Source organism: Brassica napus, chromosome A6, assembly GCF_020379485.1.
Source record: "Brassica napus cultivar Da-Ae chromosome A6, Da-Ae, whole genome shotgun sequence".
NCBI lineage: Eukaryota > Viridiplantae > Streptophyta > Magnoliopsida > Brassicales > Brassicaceae > Brassica > Brassica napus.
This window is the reverse complement of record NC_063439.1, coordinates 17,879,084-17,901,951: the sequence shown is the minus strand read 5'-3', so window position 1 is coordinate 17,901,951 and position 22,868 is coordinate 17,879,084. Positions and strand designations below refer to the sequence as shown.

Genomic DNA, 22,868 nt, shown 5'->3' with positions numbered 1-22,868 from the left:
AATGGAAAATTTCAGGAAAAAAGAAATAAAATATATAAAAATACCATCTAGACAGTTGTATTATTTAATACGAATATTAAGGATTTAATTATTTTAATATCTATATAATAATTACAAAAATAAAAGTATTGAATTTGGTTTAGGGAAAGATCACGTCCGTCTTGGAAACTTAATATATGTAATTAAATAAACGAAACTGCTAAAAAGACATTAAAGTGAAATTTCAAAAAAAAAAAAAAGAATACCAAATTCTGACAATTTCTTTTGTCTTTTTCCAGTTAATCACTTTGTAGTAACGTTGACCAAAGAAAATAGTTTTTAAAATCTACTAAGACCAATTAATTTGCAACATAAGCTAAATCTTTAGACACAAATACAATCATGCAACTGTAGTAAAATTTGAGTAAGCGTCAAAGTTTATATATGAAGTTTACAGATTTTCATATGAGTGAGTACAAAGCTTAAAAAGATAACTGACATTTATTTCTTCAACAAGTACATTTGGTCGGTCAAAGTCAAATTTTCTTTCCGCAACACAAACAGTGTACCTTATTGGATCTGAGTTTGACAGAATACAAATGATCCAATAATCAATCAGATTCCTTTCTTTGTCAGAGCCGCTTACTAATTAGCATGTTTTAAGCATAGAAAAGTTTGATTTTAACAAAAGAGATATGACTTAGTTTCTAGACGATGTGTCTCTTCCTAATCTCTTTTGTTTACATGCTCTGTATAATAATGGTGTTGTTAAGAACAAAGTTGAGGTAACGCCATTGAAAAAAGAACAAATATTCCTACAGATTCTTTTTTTTTTTATGTAAGAAAGAATCAATTACCAGTTGAATCAATTACAAACTAAAAGAATTGTTTTGAAGTCTTTGCTTCATCTTTTTAGCCATAGCGAGATTGAGATGTAAACGATTTTGCTGAGCGAGGCGAATCAGTATGAGGGGATGATGCAAATCTCTTGTTAGTTGATACTTTAAGACCCTTTTTTGCGCTTTGAGGTCTCGTAGGAGTTCCTTTATCTTGCTCTGATGTCACTTGACCTTGAAGTTTCTTCAGATCCTGAAAACAACCACAATCCAACAAGCATTTTTTTAGGTCATTCTTAGAAGAATATTGATGCAAAAGAGTTTAGCTTAATACCCTTTTCCTGCGACGTTCTTGTTCTTTCTCTTCTCTAAGTTCTGTATATTCTTCAAGCATCCAAAGTAGACGATTCTGAATGAAGAAATGGATAAAAATCATTAAGCAAAGAGATAAGAACTAAGAGATGATTTTTTGTAAGGGAAGAATATAAATCATACACCATCAAATAGAAACTCAGCTTCTTTCTCTGATTCCCATATTGTTATCTTGGAAACTAATGCTTCAACCATAGCTAAGAAGAATTAAGACATTTTCAGTTGGTTAAAAAATTCACAGAGATAACAATCTGAAAAATCATTTTGGGATCATATATATGAAACCTGGAAGTTTATTAACAAGTGCTCTAGCTTTCTCTGCACGTTTGAGGATTAAATGAGATCCTTTTCCAGCGTTGTATCGGTTTTCATCCTATACAAATCAAAAAATCCATAAATAACCACAAAATGTAAGAGATCAGATCATTTAGACCCACAAAAAGATACACAAAACCTGATTATACTCTTCAAGCCAATTCTCTTCCTCACAAGCATTCAACCATTTCTCAGCCTTTTCAAGAATCTCTTTTCTGCTTAAAGCCTCCTCTTTCACTTTCCCAGCTTGATACTCAATCTGTTCTAGTATATTCTCAGGGTTCACATCTCCTGATTCAATGGCTTTAATTACATTCTCCACTGAGATATCTTGTTCTTCAAGAACAATGTGTGTTCTTCTGCATATCTCTTCAAGTTCTGACCTCTTCTTTAAAACAAGTTCTTTCATTTTGCTCCATTTCAATTCCTCTAACCGACTTAGCTCGTCTTTAACCTTTTTAAGCATTAAACCATATCAGAGAAAAAATCTTAGAAATATTAGAAATTAGTTAAAGCTGATGTGAATGTACCTCTTCAAGCAAGTCTGTGGAAAGGCTATTAGGTTTGGTTATTTCAGAAACAGTAGCAGCTATATTACAGGAAACGTTAATGAACTTCTGTTGTTCTTCTGCTGGTGTGTCCATTAAATTCCAAAACTCAAGCATTGTCGTCACAAGATCTTGTAGCTGCAATAAATAAAATGGCTAAGAACAAAGAGCATAGTCTTAAGATACTGAAGAAGTTTGGAAACATTTAACTTACTTCTTGCATTCTCTGTATCTTTGTCTCATGCCATTGATTTACTGACGAAGCTAACTTGTCAAGTGTTGTGTTACTTATACTTCTTGACCCTTCAGATTCTACTAAACTTGGGTGAATCTTGGTAACAGTTTCTCCATATTTCAAACCAAGAACCGAACAAAGTGATTCCAGAGTTCTTAGATGATCTTGAATATGTTTCATGCGGTTTCTCTGAGCCAAAAAAATATACCTCAAAATTAATATTAATAATCTGAAAAAAGAAATCAAATCAAAGTTAAAACTTTAAGTAATATGTTAAGTTCAGGAAACCTTCTCTTCTTGAAGTGTGTAAAGCTCACTGTGTAACTCTTCAAGCTTTCTAAGAGATAAATCAGACTCATCAATAGAAAAATCAGATGAACAAGTATCAACAGATTCTTCATTTATCTCGTCTCGTATGCATTTTATATCTTCAATTACTTGAATAAACTGATCCTTCCTCTCTGATTTTCTCTTTTCCATATCTTCAAGTTTCTGAAGAATCTTTACTAACTCTTCTTTCAAACTTCTTCTTCCACTTTGATCAGATTGGTGTTGTCTTCCAAGACTGGATGGCTCTTCCATTACAGAACATATAGCAATAACTCTCGACTTTGAATCAACAATGTCTTGTCTTAGCCGATTCCTCTCTTCTTTTACCTTTTCGATTTTTCGACAATAAACTACTCTGCATTCGTCTTCAATCTCAATCAAAATCTTCTCTCTTTCGGTTTCAGTTTCTCCTACCTCGTCCCATATAATCTGTATCAAGAAACAGAATCACATTTGTACAAAAGAAAAACTTTTCTTGAGGCTGAAGCAATCGCAAATGAACAAACCTCAAGTTCTTGAAGAAGAGTTGAGCAGATTGATTCGAATTGAGTTTTGGACATTATCATCTCCAAACTCTGCCAACAAATACCGTTACAATCATAACAAAATTAAATTCAGAGTTATTCCTCATTCGCTATCTTATTCAATCCTGTATGGAGATGGTCTTTTTTCTTAAAATGATAACAAGTTTTGGAACGTTCATTTAACTCCAAATGAATTTGCAAAAAAAAAAAAGGCAATATTCACTTTTTAATTTCAGACTTTTTTTTTCTTGAAATGTTACAGGAAAATGGAGGAAGAGACCTTTACCTGGATTGAATGATGATGACACAGCCGTTGTTATTTTCCTAGAAAAAAGTTTCGGATAGAAACAAAAGGGGATTCAATGTTTTAGTCAAAAGACTTACAGGTAAGTCGTTATAACGAACGCAACTTTCATATATTTGGTTTCTTCCCCTTATCTTTTGAAATTGCAATTTTCTCCCTTGACTTAGAATCCAAGGAAAACAAAAATTATTGTATCGAAAAAACATTGATTGAGGGTTTGTGGAAACCATTTATTATACTAAGGGGTCTACTTTATGAAATTTCAAAAATAAAGAACCAAATAGAAAATTCAGAAATTTGAATTTATGAGCTGTACATAAGAGCAATTGATCACCGTCGTTTCACATCCGCGCCAAACTGAATTTAGGGCCGTTATCTTCTCCTTCCTCTCTCTCTCTCTCTCTCTTCTTCTCCATCTCTCTCTCCTAATTTTCTGGAGAAACTTTTTTTTTCCAGAGGTTCTGCGGGAAATTGATTGGAGGAGGAGGAGGAGGAGGAGGAGGAGGGAGAGAGGGAGAAGAAACATCTCCGATCCTTTTGTAATTTGGTTGAATGTGAATCTCTCCCACCCCGTTTCCAGCCTTAATCATGATTCCGAGTTTATCTGGAGAAGTTTTTTCGTTTGAGGAATTCGACATCGATTTCGAATTCGACGCACCTCGTTTCTACGATTTCTCCAGACCTGAGCTCGATTCCGAGACAGAGGAGATCGAGTTCTGGTTCGAATCCGCTGGAAACTATCCTCCTTCGCGTAAGACACACGCAAAGATTGTTTTTTTATTACAAAGCTTTGTCCTTTTTCTCTCTCTCTCTCTCTCTCTTACAATGTTTTTCTTTTTCTTTTTCTTGTCTGGTTATTTTATTCAGCTTTTAGCCCAAAGTGCAATTGGAAACTCGAGCCGCTTAAGCAAATCACAAACATCATCTCCGAAACTAAGCCTGTTGAGATTTCAAAACCGGTTATAGAATCCGGTCTGAATCGAAAAGATCAATACAACGGTACTAATGATGATGATTCCTCTTTCTACACTTGGTTTTGCGTCAATTCATTATTGAGAGGCTTTAACTTAAAGTGTGTATTTTTGGTGTTCAGGGTTCATTTATTATAACCAAACAGTTAAAGATGTCTCAAAGACCAAACCCAAATCAAAAACGAAATCATGCTGTAGCTCAACTTTAACAAGACCTACGGCTTCTTTACTTGCAAGGCAGAACAAACCATTAGACGTTTACTCTGTTCAACTTCTGACTAGGTACTACTAATGAATGAGTAAATTACTAATGTGAATTTGCTTTTTATTTCTTTTGGCTTCAACAAATGTTTTTATTTGGTGCTTCAGATGTCAGAGATCATTAGCAAAGTTTGGTGGTAACTTATCTCCGATCTTAGACTCTAAGTTGCAAAACCAAGACACCAAAAGGCCAAAACTGGAAGCTAAGGTCTGTGTTATATACATATTTATGGACTTTTGAATTTGTTAATACTAGAAATCTTTAAGCTAATTGTTACTGTGGTCAGGTGTCTCGAGTTAACTCCAACAAAAGATCGAAACTCACTGTTCCAAAGGAACCGAATCTCAGAACTGCAGAAAGATCTGAAAGACACAGGTAATCATAATCTCTGCTGCTTGTCAATAAGACAGTGTTTTGGCTTCGTTATAAACATGTTTTCTGTGAGAGTTTCAGGTCTAAGGTTAACTCAGAAACCGAGCAGAATGCGAAATCAAGGATTAGTTCATCCAAAAGAAATGCTACAAACAATAATGTATTACCTGTTCACTCTCTTTGTTTTTCAATCTTGTTACTACATTCTCAGAAGCTGTAGTTAAGAAACAAAACTAATGTGTTGGGTTCCTTTGCAGATAAATGTTGAACCTTGTTCAACACCTTTGCCAAAAAGTAATACTCCACGGTCTCAAGATCTTCAGGTATGACTAATCTGTCATATTATTATTAGTCGTAAGTTTTTATCCGCCTCACATTAACTAAAAATAAATTATGTTTAGGTATTTGGCTTAAGAACATTACTGAGAGCAAAGGAACGCTCTTCAAACGTAAATCTCAAATCCAACATATGAAGCCATTTTCAAATGTTTTCTAACTTCTTCGCCTCTATGTTCACACATTACTAAACGATGTCTCATATTGCAGGCGAAAATTGATGCCGTACAAGAGAACGTTGCTACTAACTCCAGAACGTTAGTAGTTCATAGCTTTAAGACTCTATAATGCTACTACCTTTCTTGCATAGCCATAGTCTAGTTTACCTGCTAAAAACGTTCCCACGTGCATTCTCTGCAGGCTAAAAGCCACTGATTCCTCAAAGGGTAGTAGGTTAGTCAAAGGAAACCACAGCAGAAAGATAAATTGCCAAGTGTATGGATCTAATATCTGCACTCTAGACTCAAAGGTAAATAATCAGCTTTCTTCCCAAAAAAAAAAAAAAAGAACTCATGAAAAGTCCCATTGTATACAGTAATAGTATTAAAGAACTCTAGAAACTTCCTTTTCTTGACAGAGATCAAGTAAAGAAGAACTCCCTGAACCAACTAGCATCAAATATGGAACTAAGAGCTCTTACAGGTAACTAAAACAATCTAATCTACCTCAATAGTTCAAAAAACAACGGGCCATGACATAGTCACCACTGATTTTTTTTTTTTTCTTTTTTTAATTTGAACAGGAGCCTGAATTTATGCCGGAAATTCGATTCACAGGAAGTTTCAGGGAGCCTAATCATTGCTTAATCTTCACATTGAAGATGTTATGATAATGTTTAATACAAACGCCTTCCTATGTCTACATATATATATATAGAAACGTGTATACTTGTTTAGATATATGCATAGAGAAAGTGATTTCATTGATTCTTTGTTGTGGGGTCATACATATGTAAGCTATTAAATCAGAAGACTAAAGACTTTACAGTACTCGTGAGCAATATTCTTGGGAGAAAACAAACATTAACTTCACATATCCTTTTCTCATATAATCTTTGTTCTTGTCTTTAATGCTTCCCACACCAAACATACCTTCTTTTTCCTTACCCAAAATACCCCTTGTACTAGTCTAAATTAACTAAAAAACCATCCTTTTCTTCTAATCAGCAACACCAACTTCCTTGGGAATCAAGAAAGCAAGGCAAAAACCCTAGAAGAAGCTTCTTTCAAAGTTGACATCTTATACGCTGCTTTTGGAGATAACTTCATGGAACTGTTCAAACCATTGCGATCCTTCTTCACTCCTCTCTTGCTGCTGTTCCCTAACTCCATAGTTTGTAGGCTTTTTTGATGGATCAGGAGAAGGGAGCTTCTTGGCCACTTGCATAGATGGAAGAAGAGAGAGCAGAACCCTAGAGACTTCAAGCATAGTGGGTCTCTCTAAAGGGTTACGCTTTGTGCACAAAAGAGCTAGCTTGAATGTCTTCCTGATATGTCCCAAGTCCATACAAGTCACAGTAACCTCTGGATCAACAGCTTCCATCACAGTATTATCATCAGCCTTTGCCAAGATCTGCAACACAAAACAAAACACAAATTTGACTCAATAGTTCAAGACCATACAAAACTATATCTATAATTTTGAAGTGATTCATGTACCAGTTGGTGCAAGTTAGATTCGTTATCCACTGCTTTCTTCCCGGTAAGAAGCTCAAGAAGAACAATCCCAAAGCTGTAGATATCAGATTTCTCATTGAGACGTGAAGTGCGAGCATACTCTGGGTCTATATAACCAATAGTCCCCAAAACATAAGTGGAAGCATGCGTTTTGCTAGTTGGTATGCTCTTAGCAATCCCAAAGTCTGATAAATGCGCCACAAAGTTCTCATCAAGAAGTATATTCGATGATTTGATGTCACGGTGGATGATCCGAGGAGTGCAATCATGGTGAAGATAGGCAAGTCCTTGCGCAGCTCCAACAGCTATCTTCAACCTTGTCTCCCAATCAAGCTTCACTTTCTTAGATGTCCCTACTTAGAAAAAGAAAACAAGTTAAAAGCTTTGTATTACACTCCATGAGTAAAATCATTCTTTGGAACTTACCATGGAGAAGGTCCCAAAGAGAGCCGTTTTCCATGTAATCATAGAAAAGAAGGTTTCCGACAGAAGACAAGGCGTATCCGTGCAAGCTGACTATGTTTCTGTGTCTGATGCGTCCTATGGTCTCGAGTTCTGTCTCAAACTCACGCAAGTTGTCCTGATACTGATTGTAGAGTCGCTTGATGGCAATAGGTCGGGAAGTTTTCAAAGTGCATTTGTAGACCGTGCTTGAAGCACCGTATCCAATTATGAACTTCTTGTTGAAATTCTCTGTTACTCTCATGATATCATCGAATGTGTGAATCGCCATGTCCATGTGGAGAACCACTAGCTTGGTTGAGACTGAGAGGATCAAGAGCAGAGAGGTATTCAACATCTAATGATTAGAAGATGAGTTAAGAATTACAATGAAGGCGTCATTCATTACCTTCGGCTTGTTTGGAGGAGGAGCCTTTTAAGATTTCCTTCTGTTGCTTAGATTTGACAACCACGATGAGTATCATACATAGGAGAGTGATGATACCGAGAACAATGCAGATCACAACAGCTTTGGAGAATACTACAAAGAAGAAGAAAAGAAAGTAAGTTCAGATACTGAAGACAATGCTTAGAGAATAAATCTAGAAGATACCTCTGGACTTAGGCAAAGAAGGACCGCAAATAGATCCAACCCAATTTCCACAAAGATATGGATTCCCAAGGAAGCTATACAAAAAGACAGAGAAGCAGTTTTACATCAAAAATGATATGCTTTATTGATCACAATGACAGACTAGTGAGAGTAGCTTCATTACCTGGCTGGAGCAAAACGTGAGAAGTTTTTCATTTGTGGGATTATCCCGGTGAGATTGTTGAAGGAAACATTCCTACAACGTTTTTAGAAGAAATGTTGGATTGTTAAATCTTCATAGAAATATCAGTAAGTGAAAAGATTTCTTACAAGAGAACTTACAGATTGATAAGAGTGAAGCAGTTTGTAAGCTGATCAGGGATTTTACCATGGAGCTTGTTGTTATTCAATATTCTACATAAATTTTTATAAGAACTACATTGATTTTCTGTATAGAATGGGAAAGATAAGATCATATGGTTAGCTTACAAAGAGTTTAAATTCTGCAACTGGCCAAGTTCAGTGGGAATAACTCCGGAGAGCAGATTGAATGATACATCACTGCAGGAGTAACAGAGAAGTCAGGTAGAAACAGATGGTTATAAGTTTAAAGCAACTTTGAGTCTTACATCATCTGAATGCTTCTAAGGTTCCCAAACTCTGCAGGCAGTTGTCCATTAAGATGATTCCGGCTGAGATTTCTGTTCAATCAAGCAGAGTACGCAAGTTAATAAAAAACAAGTTTGCAACCTCCGGGTTGAATGAGGACTTACAATATGAGAAGGTGTTCTAGACCACCAAGGGTTAATGGAATAGACCCTGAGAAACTATTGCCAGACAGATCCCTGGAAATAAAATAAATAAGAAAAACTTATGTTTAGCTGGTGCAAGTACAAAACCAACCAAATGATGTAACAAAATGGAGAAGACATACAGTTTGTCAAGATTGATTATATGTCCAAGCTCAGCTGGTATTTTCCCCTTGAAATTGTTCGATGAAAGATTTCTGCATTAAAAGGTCACTAAAATGTTTACAGAGATGCAATGTAGTGTAGCGCATTTTAGAACAGGAAGCTCACAGATAAGTCAAGCTCCCCAGATTGCGGAACGCCAACGGTATGGATCCATTCAAGAGGTTCCCATGAACATTGCTGATAGCAAGTGAAAACCGAAGTTAAGTTTGTGAATATAAGAAGAGTAGACAATAATTTCACGAAGATTCATTCACATCAGAGCTTACAATTGATTCAAGGCTGCGCATGAGCTGATGTTTGATGGTATTGGCCCTACCAAACGGTTGTTGGCAAGATTCCTTTTCATGTTTTAAACAATGTTGCCATAAATTAAAATGAAGGACTCTTACAGAAACCAAAAGAGAAAAAAAAAGGGAAAACTCACAGTTCAAACAATTGCTCAAGCTTCCCAAGCTCAGGTGGGATACTTCCCACTAGTTGATTATCATTTAGTTGCCTGCCAAATCAACAAAATGAGTATATGAATATGCAAAAGCTAAGTAAACAGATTTAAAGTTTGAAACAAGCATACAGGTAGCTGAGGCGTGACATGTTGCCTAGCTCAGGTGGGATGGAACCAGTGAGTTTGTTGCCATGAAGATACCTATTCCAACAAAAACATGCATTTAGACATGCCACAAGCTGAACATATGAAGCATTATTGTGGTTTATACAAAGAAGAAGACTCACAGCTTCCCGGTGAATGAGAGATTGCCAAGTATCGGTGGGATAGGACCCACTAGCTCATTGTCACTCAGATCCCTGGGAATGAGAATATGTCAAATGAGCCAAGTTCGATATATAACATTTTGGTTTTACTTTATCTTTATGAACAGAACTTACAAAACAGCAAGAGCCTGCATTAGACCAATGACTTCTGGAATTTTACCCGTCAATCTGTTTCCTTGTAGTGACCTTCAAGAAAAATATAAAACAAAGTTCAGTAACCGCATTTTTATTCATAAGATCAAACTAAGGTTGAAGTGTTTCTCAATACTCACAGAGTAGCGACTTGAAGAAAACCGATGTTGTATGGAATCTCTCCAGTTATCTGATTATAAGATATGTCCCTGTAAAATCGAAAAAGACATAAGTCCACAGTACAGTTCTATGCTGGAACTCAAATGTTTATATAAGAAGCAGACACATACAGGATCTCAAAGCTTGTGCAGTTTCCAATGCTCCCCGGGATAGTTCCAGTTAGATTATTGCCTCTCACATCACTTGATCAACAAAATAACACAAGTTAAAACTCAGACTTAAAAAAAAAAAAAACTCTGGAGAATGCAAGCGTATAGGATCCACTTACAAGTACCACAAACCGGTGAACTGACACATATCAGAAGACAATGTTCCAGTCAACATATTCCCACGTAAGCCGCTGCAGAGAGAGAGAGAGAGAGATCATGTATTAGAAGGATAAATAAATATCCACTTTATGAAGACATGACTATTGAACTTACAAGTACTGTAGAACTTCATTCCAGTAAAGCAACCTTGGTATCTCACCCGTTATATGGTTCCCAGCAAGATCACTGCAACATCATTGATTAGAAAAACAAAATTACATGTGTGAAGATCAGTTTCCAAATTTGATGCATATAAGTAAATAAAAGTAGGTTAAAAATTAACTCACAGTATCTTAAGATTTGGAATCTGTGTTAAGGTTGCAGGTAGTGGGCCTGTGAGCTGATTGTTCTTTAAGTTCCTAATACATCCTCAAGTTGAAAGGTTCAGAAAAATCCACAAGGAAGAAGCACAAGAAGACAAAAGATGGAACTTTAAAATCAGGGGAAAAGAAGAAAAAGGTAAAATAGTATAACACATACAGAGTGTCCAGCTGCTTGAGTTTGGAGATTGAGAAGGGTATGTCTCCATACAAAAGATTATCAGAAAAATCCCTGTATAGGAATCTCATATATAAGACTTGAAAGCTTAAAAGATAAGTATGTTTTACCATGAGAAAGGACTTACAGATAGACAAGAGAAGCACAGTTTCCAATCTCATCAGGAATTTGACCAGCCAATTTATTCCCTTGCAAGTCTCTGCAAGTAAGATAAAAAAAAGCCTTTTAATAACCACAATCTACCACCACTAGTGAAACATTCAAAGAGAGAAGTACACAGATTACATTGATTGCAAGTTCCGTAGATCTCCAACAGCTGGAGATATTTCCCCTCCAAGGTTCAGATTCGATAGATTCCTTGAAAACAAGAACAAGAAACTATTATGACCTTCAAAAGAGGAGAGACCATTCATTAGTACAAAACAAAAAAGATTCTTACAGAGAGACAACGGAGAAGCTGACGTTGTCGCAGAAGACACCTCTCCAGGAACAGAAGTCACTGTTGTGAACATCGTCCCAGTCCAAAAGCATGTTCACTACGTTGCTGAATGAGCCTTTTATCGCCATCAAAGCTTTCCCTGTGGATTAATTCGAAAACATTCTTCTTTAGTTAAATTAGAATTAGAATGAAAATATCAAAGAGACAGTCTTTAAATGGTCCTGGAAGAGGCATGATATATCAGTGGTTTTCTTGGGAAATAGTTAGAAAAGATTGCATCTTTTTGAAGAAGAAGAAGAGGCCAAAGCTAAGAATAGGGTATAAAAAAGTTTTCAACTTGAACTCTTCTTTCTCGGGGAAACCAAACTGTTTGTTTGATGAGAACTTCTTCTCAGTGTCTAAAAAGAGAGTTTTGAAACCAAAGATTTGAATCTTGAAACAGAACCAGTTAAAGACAAATGTAATAGGAAGAAGAGACAACAACAAAGAGTAAGAGAAAGAAACCTTCGTCGTTCATAGGAGAAGCAACACCAAGCAGAAGAAGCATGAAAACCAACATTAGCTGCATCATCTCCTTCATTTTTTTCCCTTCGTCTTGTTCCTTCCTTCTCTGAGACTCCTTTTTCTTTCCTTTTATGGTAATAAGCCAAAACCACTCGTTGAAGCTGTTTCTAGTTAGAAACCAAAGAGTAAACAGCAAAGCAGACAGGAAACAAGAAAAAGAAACGAAAGTTCAGGCTCCCACTGCCATTGCTGGGGAGAGAGAAGTAAAAACGCACAGGAGATTAGCGTGAACAGCAAGAAATGCAGAGCCAGAGATGTTAATAAAGAGAGAGAGAGAGAGAGAGAGAGAGAGAGAGAGAGAGAGTTGAAGAAAGATGGAGAGTGAGGTAATGTACAGTCTATATAACTAGGAGGGCTGAGTCCATGAGAGAGAGAGAGAGAGAGAAACTACGAAGACCACGACAAATCTGTCAGAGTGAGAGAGAGAGAGTATATATCACTTAGCAGCATTTGATCAAACATTAACCATGATACTAATGTCACCGTTAGCCACTCTACTTCGGATTATTAGTACATGATCACATTCATTAGTTAACGGAGGAGTAACGGCGTTAGGAATATTGAAAGGTTTGATTTTGACGGGGACATGACCCGCCGTCTGTTGTAGACGCCGTTTTCCAATGCTGGGGACGAGTGCGATTTTACAATGCGTGTCTGATCGTACGGTGGATAATTCGTGTACACGGTTAATAGCGTGGGTCGGGATGTGGAGAAACTAGACAATGCCTTTTCTTGTGAAAGTTAGTTAATGCTTTGATAGTGATTGGGAAACACCGGTTGGACCGGTTTAGGGTTCTGTGGTTATCCTTTTTATCGACCGTTCGTTTTTTTAAGTGATTAGAAAACATACCTCATGTTGTTATATTGATGTGATTTTTTCACTCTTGTATAGAGACCATGCCACATGTTGGTTTTTTATGGATTGTTTTCACAATTAAAGTTGCATGATGAAGCGAAAAAATAGGTGAAGTTGTACCTTGTGATAAATACGAAATAAAATAAACCTTATCCCATAAGTCCAAAAGTAAAATAATCTATGATTAGTGTTGTATCTAATTGAAATGTTTTTGAGAAAATAGTTTGGTATAAGGATTTTTCTGCACTGGTTTGGATCTTTAGGCTACAGTCCTTTTACGTGTACAGTCGTACTACACAGTCTTAACCTCCCTATCGGTCAAACGTTTGAATCTTTTTGTATATTTTGAATATTTAGGAAGACTATACAGTTCCATTAAGCTGTTAATTTAATTTTCAGTTAAGTTCTTATTTACACAATGATTGTGATGTTGTTAGTTGTGACTTGTGAGGATTAGTTGCATGTATTTATTTGTTATTGTGTTCACCGTAAAGTAAGAACTAAATAATCATCTTTGTATTTAATGTTGGAGAAAAATTTGTATCGACGACGCCAATAAATAATAAATGAAAACAAAAGGTGCTTAAATAGGTTCAGCTACAAGCGTCTGTAGGCTCTAAAGGTGCATGGGTTCACAGCTATGGCCTATGCGAGAAGACCACACTGCTTTTAGTGTAAATAGAATTTTTCTAACTTGTATTTATTTCATCTATTAATTTATCGGTTGTGCAAATAGTAATTTATGATACAAGATGTAAGAGAAAACGAGTTTATATTTTCATAAAAGCTCGCAGGCTTCCACTTCCTATACTAATGTGACATACCTCTATAACGTGGGCATATATTATTGAAGTTATAAAACAATAAACATTTATGTTTTACTTTTATAAAAGAGGTAATTGACAACAACAACAACAAAAACGTTAAAAACAAATGAGGTAAATTTGGTTCACGTTCCACTTCATGAAAAGTACACTTTTAATTTATTTTAAACTGGTAAATCAGAGGATAGAATTACCCCAAAATACATTTTCATTTAAACAAAATAAATACGCAAGAGAATTAATGATGCTTATATTAAATGTTGTTATGAGCTGTTTTAAGACCTCCCATTTGGCCATCCTAAAGGGGCAATGAAAATTGGAACAGGTTAATTGAAAGACAAATGCTCATGTCCATTTGATTGTAAAGAGTGTGATATCTAAATTTTTTTGCTTAATCATATGTAGCGCGTGGTTTCCCTTGTGGTTCTCTTTTTTATCTTGTTAAGGAGTCTCACTTCTACCTCGCTATCTTCTGTTTTGGTCTGCGATTGAGGTTAATTCTTTTGTTTCACTGGTGTGTATTGGTTTGTTTGGATCCCATATATGAATGACAAAATGATTCTTAGTGTTAAAATAGATATATAAAAAATATTGTTTATAGTGTTAGAGATTTATCCTGAGGTCGTTAAAAAAAAAGATATCCTGAGGGAGAAGAGTTAGTGGATAAGTGGCAAGGTTGACACGCCAAGACATGTATGCTTCATTAGTTAAAAGCTGAGACAAAAGCTGAGACGATGGTTGTATCAGTAAGTAGTAACTGATTTGGGACTGGCTTGCATCATCCCTAGGGGAACTAACGGTGGGCAATGCACCATCTTATCCCAGCCGTTGAAACTAGTTCTAAAAGCATTATTTGCTAGAGGTTTCCCAATCTAGGTTTCTGTTTAGTTTACTACTTTTGTAAAAATAATTGAGCCGTATTAATATCGTTATGAATTTAGGTTTAGTTTTTTTTATAATTTTTTTTCCGGTTGGTTTGTTGTTTTGTCTTGTATGTTTTCTTTTTTTTTTTGATCAAAATGTCTTGTATGTTTTCAAATTTGCATTTTTAATAGAATTTTGATTCAATGGAACTCTAGTGTTTTCTTAATCTCGAAAAAGAAAAACAAAAATAAAATTTAGTACGAATTCGCAAAAAACAAGATAGGTAGTATCCATCCAATAGAAAACAGACGTACTGACATATGAGAAAACAAGTTTATTTGTTTAAGCTTGTCTTTCAAGTATATTTGCTTGAGTATTATTGGATCTGGCACCGTATACCATTTTGACATTATGGTAGGTCTCCCACAGAGATTTGAGCTCGCTAAGCTCAGATGCGAAGGCTGGCCAATCTTCAGACATCTATATCATTTTTACTAATTCTTGAAAATTAGTGACAAAATGATTAGAATAACGTCGATGGCGAGATAAACATTTTTAAGTTCACGTTAAACTCTTGAGTTCAACATGTAGTGACAAATTTCCTTGTAACCACCACGTAATCCAAGTAGATCAATTGATCCATCTTGTAAACGTAGAACCGAACCCGCTCCACTTGTGGTGTCATTCCATGAGCCATCCATGCGGCAAGTGAAAATAGGGGTCTTTGCGTGGTTTCCTGGTAAAGTTTCTGAGATGGTTTCCGTTAGATCCAATGGAACTCTGGTTATACATTTAATTTGTGACTACTTCTTAGCAAGTACTACGTATATCAAACGAATGTGGTTAGTATTTTATGTTGTAAAGCCCACATCCAATAAAACCATGCAAATTGCTTTGTTACTCCATCTCGTTAACCAAACGAATTAGGCCCAATACTTGTAACAAATGGACTTGTTATAATTCGAACATTGACCTTGATGGCCCATTGTACTCGTTGTTCAGTTCTCATGTAAGTCTTTTTGAGGTTTTCAGTATAATATTTTATTATGGATCCTAGAAAGGATAATCAGTATTATTTCAGTAGCCATTAGCCAAAATGCATGCTTTGGTCTTTGATCCCGAGTCCCGACTGATAGCACAAAGCATCGAAAATCGGCCAATTCATACATCAACCAAAGACTGCTGATATCACTCAAATTACTATATAATTGATTTGTACTCTCTCAAATAAGATGTCGAGTTGCAGTACTTAGTAATCAAATTCACGGAGAGCTAAGACAAACAATAAATCTATTAGTTATGTGGTTAAGCTAGGCAAACATGTCTTAAATGTAAATAACAAGGTTTGTGAACAAGTGATTGTTCGATTGATTGATTGGGGTTTTAAGACATATATGGAAAGCGTTATACTTAGGGTTTCTATTCAGAAAATCATGATTATAAAGATATAGATACTAAGTATATAATGGATATTCTAGAACTCAAACAATAAGAATATTAGATCAGCTTCCATATTTTTAGATTATCTATCGATGGATCTAGGACCTTAGTTGTCGCTTATTGGTCTTGAGAAAGTGTCGACCGACTCCAAAAACGGGGTGTCGATCGATACACCTTTCAGCCCGTCGATCGATACAACTAATGAGTAGTCGATTGATGAACCTTCCAGGAAGCGTTATGCACGAGTTTGACGTGTTCACTAGGTTTAGCTAAATCAGCTTCCACTTGTTTCTAGCAATCCTAGCATAATCTAAACTAATTCATACAGAGAATCAAGCTTCTGCTTGCGCCCTAACATCTATAGGCAATGTCCTAGTTAGCTACTCTAGAACACATACATTAAAACAATTTAATTGATGGATATCCTAACATTATCAATTCTATATTTTGGGCAAATCCCTCATGAATATCTGAACTCTAAATCTAACAAGGAGAACTACTCAAACATAGCAAAACAATTCATAACAAAGAAATATGAAAACTGCATAAATAGAATATAGTAGAAAATTGGAGTTCCAATCACAAATCTCTGAATGAGTTCTTGGATCTTCTATCCAAACGTAAGACTCTAAGTATTTTGATGTATGGAAGTAAGAAAGTGTGTGTTGCCTAGAACAGTGGCAGAGCACATAAATATTAGGTTAAAAATAGTCAGGGGTAATATGGTAATTTTTATTGGACTTGGGCTTAAAGTCGACTAGAACCAATTTGGCTTTTGCGCGCTTCGCCGTTGATCGACAACACAGTGTGTGTCGATCGATTATCATCCTCGATCATCGATCGCTAGGCTGGTCGATGGTCAGCTACGGGTCTTTATCATTTTATCTCCAAAATGCATCAAAATCACCACATTTCCTCCAAATCACTCCAAAACCTGAAAACATACTGAAAAGACTTCAAAACAACTATAATGTATATACCATAGCTAAAAATGAGTAAAATTCATGGTATATCACTCCGAGACTTACTCTTTTGCTTGTCCTCAAGCAAAACAACAAGCAGTTTTTCTGGAAGTGGTTTGACAGCAGAGACTCACACAATTTAAAAATTCATTATCATTACCTCTACAATGTTGCAAACCATATCAAATCAATCTTAACTTAGAAGTATTTTCTATGCAATATTCTAATTTAGCAATCATTTCCATTCATCCAGCAACTTAACTAATCATGTGTGACTAACCCTTCTACTGACCTCATTTCATTCACATAAATAATAAAGGTGTAGGCTTTACTTTGGGAGTATCGATCAGTAGACACATGGAATCAACTCAAAGAAGTATCTAGAACTACATGTAACCTTTTCTCGTTTCCATTCTCTCTTCTCCCTTCTCTGAATCTAATTTTTTTTACTCGGCAAAGTCGTAGGCGAATAGTAGGGTCATCGATAATATATCTACCACTCGCTTCCAAACAATGTGTGATCATTCTATTATAGTAGAATAATGGGGTCGCATGAGACACTCCTACCCCTCTACACCGCAAGAAATTATTTCAATCTTTCGTAAATATATATGGATGCCAAAGAGAGGTGGAAAGAAAACCAGGGACACTAAGTCTAATACCTTCCAGACTTGCAGGAAGATTCCAATCTATAGGCAAGTTCTTAGTTAGCTACTTTAGAAAACATGCAATACGAACAGTCTAATTTATGGATATCCTAACACTTAGAAATTCTATATTTTAAGCTAATCCTTCTTGAATATCTGAACCCTAAATCTAACAATGAAAACTACTCAAATATAATTAAACAATTAATAACAAAGAAATATGAAAATTGCATAAACAAAATATAATAGAAAACTAGAGTTCCAATCACAAATCTCTGAAGAAATTCTTAGATCTTTTCTCCAAACCTAAGAAAGCGTGTAAGTATTTTGTTGTATGAAAGTAAGAAAGCGTGTGTTGCCTAAAACAATGGCATAACACATAAATATTAGGTTAAAACTCATCAGGGGTAATTTTGTAATTCTTGTGGGACTTGGTCTTAAAGTCAGCTGGAACCAATATGGCCTCTGTGCGCTTCGTCGTCGATCGACAATACAGAGTGTGTCGATCGATTATTATCCTCGATCATCGATCGCTAGCCTGGTCGATGGTCAACTACAGGGTTTTTATCATCTTATCTCCAAAATGCTGTAAAATCACTATTTTCCTCCAAATCACTCCAAAACCTGAAAACATACTGGAAAGACTCAAAAACAACTATGATGTATTTAAAACACATATATACCATGGCTAAAAATGGATAAAATCCATGGTATATCAACTGCGATTTCGATCTAAAACATACATCAACACATAATATATTCAAATTTTATACTTGAGCAAAAATATTTAGGTATATCCATACATTAATCGTGTCTCTGTTAGTTAAATTGTAACGGATGTTTATATGAATTTAACGGTTGTTTACGTGGTTTTTACATTTAAAATAATTAATAAAAAATAATAAAAATAATTTTTAACTTGTAGGTGGAGGCATCGAACATGGGTTCATACCATATTTAGACCTTATGATCACTGTGCCAAACCAGATTATATGTTTTGTTATCTATTGTGTCTTATTTATAACTAATATGTTTTATTCATATATTTCTAATTATCTAGAATTAGTTTTACAAAATATAAACTATAACTAATTGTGTTTAATTAACTTAATTATTGTTATTGTGTTTAAAAAAATTAAAAAAGCTAAAAATAAATTTAAAAAACAAAAAGCATTTTAGAAATTTAAGAAGAAAATATGAAAAAATAATTTTAAATAATTCAAAGATAACTTAAATAAATAATAATAATAAATTATTTTTTTGAATAGTTTCAAATTATATGTTTTCAAATCTAAATTTTTATAATAACTAGATTTTCACCCGCGTTTTGAAAGCGCATAATTGTCTATTTTGTAATTTCTTAACTTTTTCTACACGTTTATGAATCATCTTTATTATTCTATATCTGCATGAAAAAAATTGTGATGGGTATTATGTATATTGACAGTACTAGATTTTATTTGTATTAGATTCCACTATTATGACATAAACATAAGAGTGTATAACACTTTCTTAAATTAAAATTGACATTTTCAACGAAATTATTATTATCAGTGTTTTTTTAATTGTATAATGATATAATATATATATATATATAAATATGTTCGTTTCTCTCCTGTGATGCCACATCATCAAGTCGTGCGTTATGAAAGTATAAGGTGTCCTATTTTATATTTGGGGTCAAAATAAATGAATGCAGTCAGGGGTAATTGAATCCAACACCTCTAGCACTGGTAATTTCTCTTAGATCCACTAGGCTAAAGTCATTTATATAAATATGTGGCCGCGAAGATACTTATTATCGTGTCGGCTGGAAGTCCATGCTTCTTCTGCTTGTGGCCAGCGCCGACACTGAACTGACGTCAAGATGAAGATCGTGAAGTTAAAAACTTTGCTCCAAACAGTTTTGCAATGTTTCCAACCTTTATAACTTGATGCATATAATATATATCAAAATACATTTATTGTACACACTTTTATTAGTTTTACTTTTAAAAGAAGGTATTTACAGTTATAAATGTTTTGTGGGAAATTGCCACAAATACCACATTCATAGTACCACTTTTCATGTTTACACTAACCACTTTTACCCTCACTTTTAATGAAGGGTAAAATATAATTATACCCTTAAGGTTAACTAATCTAGACTTAGGGTTTAGAGCTGAGGGGTGGGGTAGGGCTTTTAGAATGTGAAATTTATGATTCTAATAAATATATAAATACTTAAAAAATATATAAAAAATTTTAAAAAATAGTTTCAAACATAATTTTCGTTTTTCAAAAAGAAATTTGAAAAAAATAAATAAATAAATTCGAAAAAAAATTCAAAAAAAATTATAAAAAAATTCGAGTTTGAAAAAGAATAGTTTTTATTTTTTATTTTTTTGTTTATTTTTTTGTTTATTTTTTTTATTTTTTATTTGAATAATAATTTATTATATATATAAATAACAAGGACCTAAGAGTCTTTTGTCACTTAATAAAGAAAGTATTTTTGAAAATGTCTCATTAGTAATGGTAAAAATGAAAAGTGGTAGCATGAAAGTGGTAAACATGTAATTTCCCCATGTTTTGTGCCAGTGAAGTAATGGTTGAAAAACCTCTATACATATGTTATTTTAAAATAACACTCAACTTCTATATATAGTCAATACATATATCCATGTTATATTCTAGACTAAATATTTTCTCTTTTAAAAATATAGAAAACAGTTTTTTTAGTGTACAAGCAAATGTTGTAGAACAAGTATGCATTATACAAAATAATCTTTACTATTAAAGCAGGATCCTATTGTCCTTTTTACCTTATCCTACCTTTTCTTTACTAACACTAGGGCTTTTCCCGGGCTACGCCCGGGTTGTTTTACAATTTTTAATTTAGTTTATGTTTTTCGCATTTTTATTTGAGTGTATACATATATGATGGTACTGATTATTCTTATATATTTTTTATTGAGGTTCATATAAAAACAACTGTTAAATTGACAACTAATTTAAACTTTGGAATAATTAAGTTCTCATTTTTCTACTAACAATAAATTTTTACTTACGCCATTGAAAATTGGGTTCTCTTTGCATTGATCCTTGGATTTTTATTATATAATTAATATCTATATCGATTTGTTTTTATCTTTCTTCAGAAAGTGGTGGAATTAGGACAATTGAAATACAGTGACTGAAGATACAATGGTCATGAGATGAGTTGTAAGAATCATGTCATTATTTTCTTTGCCATGCGAGAAAGAAATTTAGAACAAAATATCCTAGATAATATTAGTATTTTGCAACATCGATTTCAGTATTTGGTATGTTTCTTCTCCAATATCCAGATGAAATGAAGAGAGTCTTGGGATGATTTACTGAGAAAGCCGGTAACCTTTAAATAGCACATTTTACAGATCAAATCTCCAAAACATTATTTGAGAAGTGATTTGCTATGTGTCATTACTATATTGATTTCGAAAAAGAAAATGTTGACATGTTATTTTAACTATGATGACATGCTTTAAATTTAGTTGTGGCATGTATATTTATATTTAATGTTGATTTATATTTTTGGTAATATTTTAAAAATATGTTAACTCATAAATCATCATTAATATAACAATAAATAATACAATAGTAAAAACAAAAATGCTGTTCAAAAAAAGGAACAAAAATATTATTATAATTTTAGTTTTTTTTTAATATTTTTTATATATTATGTAATTTTACTACAAATTATTCAAAATTTTATGCAGTTTTTTTTTAAATTGTAATTTTATAATCTCAATACCATTAGTTTCTTTTTAATATCTACAAATTTTAAAATATTATTTAGTTTTTAATTTGAATACTTATATATCTAACAAAACTTTCTTTTAATTTTATAGAATTTAATTTAATATATTTTAACCAAAAGAAATAAATAAAAACCTTTTCAAGATTATAATTTAAAATGTATTCATATCTATTATTATTTGAACAAAAACATATGTATTTATTACATATAAATTTGAATAAAAAGAAATTTTGTTTCTTAGTTCAGGTTGTATAAAGACAACAGCCGTAAAAAGAGGAGTATGTATGTAGTCTAGATCCTCCGTTTTCACGTATGGTAGAGACCTTGACAAATTAGCCTGCCAGATACACACTATGAGGACGACTCAGTTTCGGAAAAAGTGAAATGGCCAAATCCATCAGCTCTAATGTGAAATTAAACCTAAGAAAGGAGAAAAATAATGATAAATATAATTTATCAGATCCAAATAAAAAGAATGAGGAAAAAGGACCTTATCAATTATCATCCTCCACCAAAGTCTTTAAAATAAAATCAAATCCAGATGTGAATATCTCAGAAGAGATGAATGTAATCCTAAAAGAATAACCGTTAAAGTATTTCCAGAACCATTCAACAAATAAGGCTCCGACTGGTGACATACAGTATTAAGGTTGATTTGCAGTATGTATTGTAATTTGATGTGATTTGCAGTAAAATTTATGTGGTAAAAACTGTAAATTTATGTGGTAGGTTTGCAGGAAAAGTATGAGTTACGATTTTTTTTAAAGTAATGACTGATAACTTTTTTGATGTACAAGTTGCAGTACAATTTTTATAAATAATTAAATTTATAAATAATTAATTATTTATTAAAATAAATTAAACGTTAAACCATTTAAGACAAATAAATAATAATAAAAACTATTTTATTTTAATATGTACAAAATATTATTTCAAATAAATAAAAATTATAAGTATAAAATGATTATCCTTATACAATTTTAATGAGAAATATATTACAGAAAATTAATTTCTATTAACTAAACTAATGAAAGATACATAAACATTTGTATTATATATGTAATAGCAAAAAATCTCATATAAACATACAACTTTATATACAAACATAGTTAATAATTTTTATTATAAAATTATTCTGTTGAATCATTTAAATGGAAATAAGAATGCTTATAAAAAGACTAAGAAACAAATAGTTATTAAGTCACCAATAGTAAACACAAAAACCATGTTTCAAAAGATGATAAATTGTTTAAAGTTAAAAAAAAAACAAACGTGGAAATAACAAACAACTAAAACACTAACTCAAGTTCTAATACACCCACTTTTCCTTGATGTTGGTTTAGAATTTGATTTAGTGATTTTACAAAGAAGACAACTCAAAAATATAACTCAACTTTACCACATTATAACTCAAACACAAAATCAAAAAGTTATAATTAAATCATGATTGGTAACATTTTTGATTTATACCTCTAACTCAAACTAAATCAAGTATAAATCATGTTACCAATCAAAACCTAAATATAATGCGCACTGAA

At 33.4% G+C, this 22,868-nt stretch overlaps 3 protein-coding genes across 4 annotated transcripts; 1 reads left to right on the top strand and 2 right to left on the bottom strand.

Moving 5' to 3' along the window:
- Positions 1 to 291: 291 nt before the first annotated feature.
- Positions 292 to 3,577, bottom strand: LOC106350351 (65-kDa microtubule-associated protein 9-like). Its single transcript, XM_013790249.3, has 10 exons — positions 3,426 to 3,577; positions 3,122 to 3,190; positions 2,574 to 3,044; positions 2,265 to 2,474; positions 2,033 to 2,188; positions 1,642 to 1,956; positions 1,473 to 1,560; positions 1,311 to 1,384; positions 1,150 to 1,224; positions 292 to 1,068 (listed from the first exon to the last, which is right to left on the bottom strand). The coding sequence occupies exons 2-10, from the start codon at positions 3,179 to 3,181 to the stop codon at positions 892 to 894; spliced, it is 1,626 nt and encodes a 541-aa protein (XP_013645703.3). The 5' UTR covers positions 3,182 to 3,190; positions 3,426 to 3,577; the 3' UTR covers positions 292 to 891.
- A 209-nt stretch (positions 3,578 to 3,786) lies between these two features.
- Positions 3,787 to 6,373, top strand: LOC106350352. The gene is made up of 12 exons (XM_022687741.2): positions 3,787 to 4,194; positions 4,311 to 4,442; positions 4,537 to 4,696; positions 4,784 to 4,883; positions 4,963 to 5,051; positions 5,130 to 5,208; positions 5,306 to 5,371; positions 5,450 to 5,497; positions 5,595 to 5,641; positions 5,745 to 5,853; positions 5,962 to 6,026; positions 6,127 to 6,373. Exons 1-12 carry the CDS (start codon positions 4,032 to 4,034, stop codon positions 6,188 to 6,190), a joined length of 1,122 nt encoding a protein of 373 aa, XP_022543462.2. The 5' UTR covers positions 3,787 to 4,031; the 3' UTR covers positions 6,191 to 6,373.
- An 11-nt stretch (positions 6,374 to 6,384) lies between these two features.
- Positions 6,385 to 12,241, bottom strand: LOC106347795 (LRR receptor-like serine/threonine-protein kinase ERL1). Of its 2 annotated transcripts, none has more exons than XM_013787394.3 (27): positions 11,897 to 12,241; positions 11,393 to 11,531; positions 11,239 to 11,310; positions 11,081 to 11,152; positions 10,936 to 11,007; positions 10,743 to 10,814; positions 10,570 to 10,641; positions 10,416 to 10,487; positions 10,258 to 10,329; positions 10,108 to 10,176; positions 9,950 to 10,021; positions 9,797 to 9,868; positions 9,639 to 9,710; positions 9,492 to 9,563; positions 9,334 to 9,405; positions 9,173 to 9,244; positions 9,028 to 9,099; positions 8,867 to 8,938; positions 8,723 to 8,794; positions 8,583 to 8,654; positions 8,436 to 8,507; positions 8,278 to 8,349; positions 8,115 to 8,188; positions 7,911 to 8,042; positions 7,487 to 7,825; positions 7,043 to 7,416; positions 6,385 to 6,956 (listed from the first exon to the last, which is right to left on the bottom strand). In XM_013787394.3, exons 1-27 carry the CDS (start codon positions 11,970 to 11,972, stop codon positions 6,624 to 6,626), a joined length of 2,904 nt encoding a protein of 967 aa, XP_013642848.2. In that variant the 5' UTR covers positions 11,973 to 12,241; the 3' UTR covers positions 6,385 to 6,623. The 2 variants fall into 2 exon arrangements, with proteins under 2 accessions (XP_013642848.2, XP_013642850.2); XM_013787396.3 differs by having other exon boundaries at positions 7,043 to 7,413; positions 11,897 to 12,240.
- Positions 12,242 to 22,868: the final 10,627 nt, after the last annotated feature.

What these genes read in the sequence shown, in the direction of transcription:
- LOC106350351 (XM_013790249.3), bottom strand. Translation starts at nt 3,181, where the DNA reads ATGATAATGTCCAAAACTCAATTCGAATCAATCTGCTCAACTCTTCTT. An exon ending in CTCTTCTTCAAGAACTTGAG is followed by an intron (nt 3,045 to 3,121) that starts GTTTGTTCATTT and finishes TTCTTGATACAG; the next exon opens with ATTATATGGGACGAGGTAGG. An exon ending in AGATACAGAGAATGCAAGAA is followed by an intron (nt 2,189 to 2,264) that starts GTAAGTTAAATG and finishes TATTTATTGCAG; the next exon opens with CTACAAGATCTTGTGACGAC.
- LOC106350352 (XM_022687741.2), top strand. Translation starts at nt 4,032, where the DNA reads ATGATTCCGAGTTTATCTGGAGAAGTTTTTTCGTTTGAGGAATTCGAC. An exon ending in TGGAAACTATCCTCCTTCGC is followed by an intron (nt 4,195 to 4,310) that starts GTAAGACACACG and finishes TATTTTATTCAG; the next exon opens with CTTTTAGCCCAAAGTGCAAT. An exon ending in TCTGTTCAACTTCTGACTAG is followed by an intron (nt 4,697 to 4,783) that starts GTACTACTAATG and finishes TTGGTGCTTCAG; the next exon opens with ATGTCAGAGATCATTAGCAA.
- LOC106347795 (XM_013787394.3), bottom strand. Translation starts at nt 11,972, where the DNA reads ATGAAGGAGATGATGCAGCTAATGTTGGTTTTCATGCTTCTTCTGCTT. An exon ending in TTCTCCTATGAACGACGAAG is followed by an intron (nt 11,532 to 11,896) that starts GTTTCTTTCTCT and finishes ATTAATCCACAG; the next exon opens with GGAAAGCTTTGATGGCGATA. An exon ending in CTTGAGCAATTGTTTGAACT is followed by an intron (nt 9,406 to 9,491) that starts GTGAGTTTTCCC and finishes AAACATGAAAAG; the next exon opens with GAATCTTGCCAACAACCGTT.